Source organism: Pomacea canaliculata, linkage group LG4 (genome assembly GCF_003073045.1).
Source record: "Pomacea canaliculata isolate SZHN2017 linkage group LG4, ASM307304v1, whole genome shotgun sequence".
Lineage (NCBI taxonomy): Eukaryota > Metazoa > Mollusca > Gastropoda > Architaenioglossa > Ampullariidae > Pomacea > Pomacea canaliculata.
This window is the reverse complement of record NC_037593.1, coordinates 33,424,942-33,432,956: the sequence shown is the minus strand read 5'-3', so window position 1 is coordinate 33,432,956 and position 8,015 is coordinate 33,424,942. Positions and strand designations below refer to the sequence as shown.

Sequence of the window (8,015 nt, the reverse complement as noted above, 5' to 3'; positions counted from 1 at the left end):
TAACTGGTTTGTTGACCATTAGTGTGTGTCCTTTAATCCCATATCCCAGCAAACACACCAAGATTGGCCTTTCTTGGTTACAATATTGGCCAAAGACAGGAAGTGAAAATTGGCCCACTCTTGGCTAAATCCTGGTCATATATTGGCACCAATGTATCACTCATCTTATCCCAATCTATACAATATAACAATATGCCAATCTTGGGCCAAGCATGCATTGCCAAAATTTCAAGGATACCCCATGTGAGAATATCATAGTTTGCATTTTTTCAGTATTTAGTTGAAGACTATTTTTTTGCAATAAGCATCTGCTTTCTGCATATCACTGGCAGTTTCAGCACATATAGGAGTATCCTCAGCATACAAAAGCAGAAATAAGTACAAATAATGACCAACATCGCAAAAGTCATATTCATTTGCTGTTTGAGCATTTAGAGCTGTTTTTTCCATCAAAATGCTGAGAAATTCTTTTAAATCACTCAGTAAAAAAAGATAAAAAAAGTACAGGTGTCAAGTTTTCTCCCTGCTGCACTCCAGCATTACAGGTGAAGGAGGAGGATAATCCATGTTGTTTTAACACAGGACTTTGCCTTATGGTAAATATCTTCTATTACAATCAACTTACCACCTATGCCATAGCTAATCAGTTTTTCCCACAGTATATGCCTTTGCACATTGTCAAAGGGCTTCACGTAATCAATAAAAGTACACAGCAGTCTTTTCTTGTTCTTTAAATATATATCAATTAGGCAGTGCAATGCAAAAATATGGTCGATAGTCGAGTTTTTCTTTCTGAAGCCTCTTTGTTCTTGCACTAGTAGGGTGTTGACTTCCAAAAGGTGTATCACCTTATGTTAAGAGTACGAGTAAATAGCTTACCAATATACCTCAATATGGTTATACCTCTGTAGTTTCAATATTTAAAGTATTACCTCTACCCTTATACTGTGGACAAATAATTCCAACTGACAAGGCTTTTGGGATTTTGCCACAATGTAAATACAGGTTGAACAATAAGGTGCATTTATACTTATTTTAATAATAATAAATGCAAAATTTGTAAAGCACACACTCACACTCCTAAGAAGAATGCTCTTAGCGCTTAAGAACATGGACAAAACATGGACAGCATATGAGGGACAGGAAAACAAACAGCATGAAGTATAAAAGAATAAACAGCCATACTAAACGAAGAATAAAATCAAATACAGAAAACACAAAGAAGAACAAGAGTTGAGAGTAACATATACATGATGTTGCAAAAGGAAGGGTGTGAAAAAGGACTAGCATTATGGGAGAGGTTGTTAGGAGTCATGTTTATGGAAGAGGTGTTTTTTTCAAAGGATTCAATAGTGGGTAGGTAGTGAATATGGAAAGGGAGAGAGTTCCATTGTTTTGCTGAACAATAACTAAAAATCCTGTGGCCATGTGTTATTGTTTTGGTGACAGGAAGAGTAAGGAGACGATCATCAGACGAGGAGTGGAGTTGTCTAGCTGGGACATATAAGGGAAAAGGCTTTAAGAAATTCATTTAGAACCACATCAACTCCACATGCCTTAATTATTATTTTTTAGCCTACCAATATATACCTTTTTGTACCTCATCAATAGATATATATCTCTTTGTTCAAAACATCATTAATAATTGCATCACCATGTATCAGGTAGGATATCTTCACCAGGAATGTTTCCTAATTTTTCAAAATGGTGCACCAATTCATCGTGAGATGTAATGTTATATATTATCTTATTCCTATTTTTAGTAGACGAGCTAAAAAGCTTCCAATACGCTTCGAGTCTTACATCTCATGGTTCGGAGACTCTCGTGTGAATGATTTCTGTATTTGCCATACTTCTTACTCAGATTGGATTTGTTGCTTTTGAAGGCTTTACTTAAACGTTACCATTATAGTTCTCTTGGCTTTTCGGAGCTTCTTAAAGTTTTGTCTCCATTCATAATCAAACAAGGGAAGAAGCCCGCCCTTTACTCGCAGCTTTGTTAGGTTTCTACTTATGTTGATATAAGTACCATGCAAGGCATCAGTTTTTATGACGCTTTACACTCGCCTTGGTAACATCATGAACAGCAGTCTGCTTAATAAATTTCAGCAAAATCACGGACACGTTCCTCCCTGATACTATCAAGAAAATCCGCAGAAAATTCATTTACTGACAGCAGCCATCCCAAGCTGGCGCAGCTTTTGATACATAGTTCAGGGAGTAATGCTTTTAATAGTTTATTATCGCTTCAAACAGTTGAAACCTATAATTATTAAGGTATGTATAAGTTTTCATACAAGTCACTTCGGTTTAGAAGATGTATACTTTAAAGCATGTGTTCACGAGAAAGAATTTCATATGTTTATTATTATTATCGAAGACTGTAAGTACTGCAAAAGGAAGGAACCCTTTAAAAACAAAGGTCGAAGGTCGAGCACATCGTTGCCAGTCACATCACGAAGTAACATCTCTATTTTATATACGTCCGTGGTCACAGCGGCGAAATGAGTGTCCACAACAGCCTGGGAGACTTGAAACTAGACCAAACTGTCTTTTTTCTGTGTGATATGCAGGAGAGATTCAGACCAGCAATCAAATTCTTTTCAGACATAGTTGAAGTAGCCAAAAGACTGGTACTTGTGTTTTATGACAATCGATGTTCAGTTTATCGTTCATACATTAAAAAAAAATAAATAAATAAAACTGATGTACCTACTGATGAGTGACAGTTATATATCTGTTTTCATTTTAACCACAGCTAACTTTTGACAATGTAGCAATGTTGGGTTATTTCAGACAGAGGCAACACGTATCCTAGACATTCCTCTAATTGTTACTGAACAGGTGTGTCATATTATTATTATTCATATAAATTTAAAACAGTCAACATTTTAGCTATACATTGTCTAATAATAACACCACTCTTTAACTGCGAAGTATTTTAGTCAAAGATATATCGACATGCCAGTATGTAGACTTTATCACCTGGCTCAGAAAGTATAGGAGTTGTGATGTCAGTACTAATTACATTATATATTTTTAATGTGCAAAGATCATTTATCTGTGTTTGATATGTTGCTTAAACTGCAGCAGGTGCAATAGAAGTTTATGGCAACCCAGTTGTTTGGTGACTCACAATAATATTCTGTCTGTTTCTCAGTATCCAAAGGGCCTGGGAAGTACAATAGAGGAACTGAATGTAAGCAATGCTGTTTGTGTGATCCCCAAAACCAAGTTCAGTATGGTGTTACCAGAAGTTGAGACTCACTTGAAGAATTTATGTGGAGGAAAGGTCAAGCATATCATTCTTTTTGGTGTTGAAGTAAGTTTTGATGATGTTGTTACATCCTTCCTATGTTTACAGGAACTGTGCAACACCAAAGAAAGAACTTATTGTAGCTTTTTGTGAGAAAAATTATGGTGATGGTGTTGATGTGGACTTGATAAGGTGTTCTCAATCAGGCTTGTTTCAGTGCTTCTGCATTCCTGACAGCTTGCTACGTACAGTTGATTTATATAGTCTACAGAGTTTCAAAGATCGTGTGACCTTTTCTGGGAAAAATGATAAAATTTCTATTTATGCCACTATGTGAAGGGATCTAAAAAGGTTAGACCAGCTTTAGAATAGATCTTTCTATTGTGAGAAATGTTTGATACAGCTCTCCAGTATTAGTTGTCAGTGATCAGCTGTGCTCCATATTCCTAGATTGCACTGAATCTCTGTACTATCTTCATTCATGCACACATAATGGGCATGACCTTCACATCTTTCCAATACAATATTTGCTATAATTATACTGCAAAAGAATTATATACACTAAAGCCTGAGTAGAATAGCTTTTGGAAGTACAGTCTGAAATGAATAGAAATCAGATATTAGCAATCATTTCCACAAACTTAGTGCCATCTGAATTAGTACACTGTATTACTAATCTATTGCAAATACAGGCAGGATGAGAAATTATTACAAATTTTATGCTCTTTGCTACGAATGTAATTCTAGGAGCGAGTCACTTCAACCCCAACTTACATCAACCCAGTTAATTGTATTGGTTTTAACCCAGAGTCAGATAGACCTCTCCAAGGCCAAATCGACCATAAAACCATATCATCTCAACACCAAAAGCTGAATTGGCTCAAGCCCAAATGATGAATATTCACAGCTCTTCGTTTTCTTTCCTCTACAGTTATTTTGTCATTTAGTTTGTATATCTGACTTGCTTTCTATAGCTGACTTCAGTCTGGAAGGCTGACATGTAAACATTTCTCATATAATCTTCTTTTCTTAAGTCTTTTTCAGACAATCATCTGTCTGTTGCCTTGTATAGTTCTAATGGCAATGATGTTGTATGAATTGTAAGATTTTTATGAAACATCAAAATAAATTTGTATGCAGGTACCTCTGGAATAAAGATGCATAAACATTAAAGAGTAAAAATATCCACATGCCTCTATTTGAGTGTTAGACCCTACTAACTGCAGACATGTATCTTCGTCAGACCCATGTGTGCATACAGCAGACAGTGATAGATCTCTTGGCACGGGGCTTTGAGGTCCACGTTATGGCAGATGCTTGCAGTTCACGAAGTCAAATGGATCGAATGTTTGCTCTGGAAGTGAGTGTTTTGATCTTTATCAGATTTCAGGTGTTACATATATAGGCTACACAGTAAACACATGTAGGCTACACACTACACCAATGGTGGGTAAAGTACGGCACATGGGCCACATTTGACCTGCAGATGTCTTTGGGCTGGCCCGTCAAGCCTAGCTTAATTTGATTGAAATTTAGTTAGTCAAGTACAGCAGCATTGGAAATTGGCAGTCCGTAACATTCTGACACAAAGTACACAAATAAATAACACAGCTGACATGTCTGATGTAGTTGTTAGAGAGCATTGGGGTGGCTGCATTCAAAGGAAAGGCTGGTTTTAAAGTTTTATTGTGAGCGAATTTAAACAGCTTCACTTTACACAATAAATTTGGTAAGTGAATGCCATTATGTACTCATTTGTTGTCCATTCCATTATCACTAGGTTTTTTTGTGTAGTTACATGGGGTGGGTTTGGTATATTACCGGCCTACCGCATAGCTTATAATTTTGAGACTGGCCTGTAGACAAAACTTTGCCCATCTATGCATTACACAGTATACACATATAGACACACTACACAGTATACACATAGGCTACACAGTTTATACACATAGGCTACACAGTTTATACATATAGGCTACACAGTATACAACTGAAGAATTGCGGTCTGTGAAAACAGCATGTGTATTTGCCTGTCCTGGAAATGTACCTAATATAACAAGTAGGTTTTTTTTATTGTTGAAACACTAAACAATATTTAACTTTATACACCATTAAGAAAACAAAATGCAGAAGTCGTTTTTATCAGAGAACCCTTCTAACATCTATAGTAATATAGAACAGAAATTCTAAAAGCACTGTTATGAATATCTCTCCGTCCCTTTCACATTTTATAGTTTTGAATTTCTATGTTTCTCTCTGGTTATCTTTATCATTCATTCCCCTAACTGGTACCAGCTGACAACCAGCTGTGCTGCTCTATCAGTACAGGTTGTTGGGGAAGGGGGAGATAGGGAACCTGGATAGATGTAGTGGCTGACAAGATTCACCACTTACACCTGTCGTGAGTATGGTTAAACACCTGAGTGGAATGACCAGTTTATATTCAATATATTTTTTTTTTCTCTCTCTCTACCTTAGCATCAACCATCCTCCAAGGTACTCTGCAGGATCGTGCTGTGTCATGCTAGGCCAAAAACTAGCTTGTGCCGGCATTCATTTTCTCCTTGCTCACTTTCAGCCCAAGGCTCCTTTTTCCTGTATCACAATATTTGCTTCAAACAAGCAACTTTCCACTTTAGGGGAACACCACCTTCTAATTACAGTTTCATCATGCTTTTCTTTTTTTTTTTGACATGGTTTTGATGATTCCAGCGTTTCCGTCATATCGGAGCAACTGTGACTACCAGTGAGGCTGTGCTGCTGCAGCTGGTGGGTGACAAGGACCACCCAAAGTTCAAGGAGATTCAGGCTATCATCAAAATAAGTGCTCCAGAATCAGGACTTGTTTCAAGCTTATGATGCAGCATGTTCAGTGGGATTTAAATGTAGCTCATAATGTACAGGTGTGTAAACTATTTACATGCAAAGCAATTTTGGTCTGTGTGGATTCTAATTTGAAAAGATTTTTTTTAAATTCAGAATTTTTATTAAGTGAAAAATAAAGTATAAATTAAAATTCATGAAAATTATGGTAATCTACTGGTTTATTTTAATTCAGTTTACGTTCTTGTCTTGAGACAGATTTGACTGGTGCAGAAAGCAATTATGTATAGTAGTCGTCGCAATAAGTTACACGAAGTCTAAAGCAAAGATGTAAGTCACTTGGTTCTAGTTTATTGGATTATTCATGATTTAACTGTACTGTTAACATAGCTGCCAGATTAAATAGTTTAGAAATTTTCATCTTAGCATCATGTTTGTTTAAGAGAAGAAATTTGTCAGTATTGCTGTATACATCTTTTTGTTTGGGTCATATTTTTGTCTATTATAGCATATGAAGATCACATTCTTGATACAAACAGAACAATAGCACTAAATATCAGATTTCTTTTATAAATTCTGTACACAGATATTGTTTTTCTTTTGAGTGTGAGAATGTGAGCTTTCCCAATACCATCATAACCATCATTTGTATCCACAAACCCATGTAAGGCAAAATTTTCCTGTGTTCATTAATTAACATAGGATGAATGAGAACCCATCACAAAACCTTTTGAATATTACCTATTCAGAGAGGATGGAAGGATATTGTGTTTTACGCCGAACCAGCAACTAGGGCCATATCACACAAAGAAGCCAGGTCTGGTAATAATAATAATGTGTACTTGTAACGTGCAGCATCACAACCAAGATAGATCGCACTCTCTGCGCAGACCAGTAGTGATGAACATAACAGTGATGTTGAGATACACATAGACACACTGAACAACATAAAGATGAAGTACAAGAGTAGAACGTAAAGCAATGAATGAAAGGATTAGGTACTGTAAATGGTGGAAAGATGTTACCTGATGAGAGAAATGGGGGGTGGCTAATTGCTATTTTCTGCCAAGCCAGCAACTAAGGCTATAACAGGCAAGGCAGCCAGCCCTATAAACAGATGCCACATGCAGAGAAGAACAGCATGCCTGAGAAAAGAGTTGAACCCAAGACTGCCAACCCTCGCTGTATTGGTGACAGGCGCTTACCTTTTGCATCAGACCACTCTACCTAATGAAAGAAAAAAAGATAGGAGAAAATATTGCGAAACGATCTACATCTATACACATGTGGTAGTTTGATACACAATAAAAATGTTGATTGATAACAGATCTCTCCCAGGTAATGTCATTTGTCTTGATTGCAAGATCCTCTTGGGATACAGGATGATTGCGATTATGTGCTTCCAGTTAAATGATATGCTTTTAAATCTAACATTTCAACATGAAATGCACTTCTCACTTTTTTTAACAATAGCTAAAAAATCGAAACATTTATGGGGTTTGAAACAGACGTTTACAAAAAATGGTCACGGTAATCAGAGATGTGTCTACCGTGGTGTCTGCAGAGCTCCGTGCAAATCAGAGATCTGTATCTACAGAGCTCTGTGCTAATCAGAGATGTGTGTTTGCAGAGCTCTGTGCTAATCAGAGATGTGTGTCTGCAGAGCTCTGTGCTAATCAGAGATGTGTGTCTGCAGAGCTCTGTGCTAATCACAGATTTGTGTCTGCAGAGCTCTGTGCTAATCACAGATTTGTGTCTGCAGAGCTCTGTGCTAATCACAGATGTGTGTCTGCAGAGCTCTGTCCTAATCAGAGATGTGTGTCTACGCTAACTCGTAGGGGTGCGCTGTGCAACTCTTTGGCTGGGTTCGCTACTGGTTCCACGAAATATAAATCCTAGTTCTCGTCAATGCTACTTATCTCCCATGTCCCAGTAG

At 37.0% G+C, this 8,015-nt stretch overlaps 1 protein-coding gene across 3 annotated transcripts; it reads left to right on the top strand.

Annotated features, from left to right (window-relative positions):
• The first annotated feature begins 1,954 nt into the window (after positions 1-1,954).
• On the top strand, positions 1,955-6,666 carry LOC112562996 (isochorismatase domain-containing protein 1-like). 3 transcript variants are annotated; one of them, XM_025236667.1, is made up of 5 exons: positions 1,955-2,277; positions 2,797-2,844; positions 3,161-3,322; positions 4,500-4,616; positions 5,969-6,666. In XM_025236667.1, exons 1-5 carry the CDS (start codon positions 2,224-2,226, stop codon positions 6,113-6,115), a joined length of 528 nt encoding a protein of 175 aa, XP_025092452.1. In that variant the 5' UTR covers positions 1,955-2,223; the 3' UTR covers positions 6,116-6,666. The 3 variants fall into 3 exon arrangements, with proteins under 3 accessions (XP_025092452.1, XP_025092450.1, XP_025092451.1); XM_025236665.1 differs by lacking the exon at positions 1,955-2,277 and adding an exon at positions 2,410-2,633; XM_025236666.1 differs by lacking the exons at positions 1,955-2,277; positions 2,797-2,844 and adding an exon at positions 2,410-2,633.
• Positions 6,667-8,015: the final 1,349 nt, after the last annotated feature.

What these genes read in the sequence shown, in the direction of transcription:
- LOC112562996 (XM_025236665.1), top strand. Translation starts at nt 2,505, where the DNA reads ATGAGTGTCCACAACAGCCTGGGAGACTTGAAACTAGACCAAACTGTC. An exon ending in TTGAAGTAGCCAAAAGACTG is followed by an intron (nt 2,634 to 2,796) that starts GTACTTGTGTTT and finishes GGGTTATTTCAG; the next exon opens with ACAGAGGCAACACGTATCCT. An exon ending in TCATTCTTTTTGGTGTTGAA is followed by an intron (nt 3,323 to 4,499) that starts GTAAGTTTTGAT and finishes TATCTTCGTCAG; the next exon opens with ACCCATGTGTGCATACAGCA.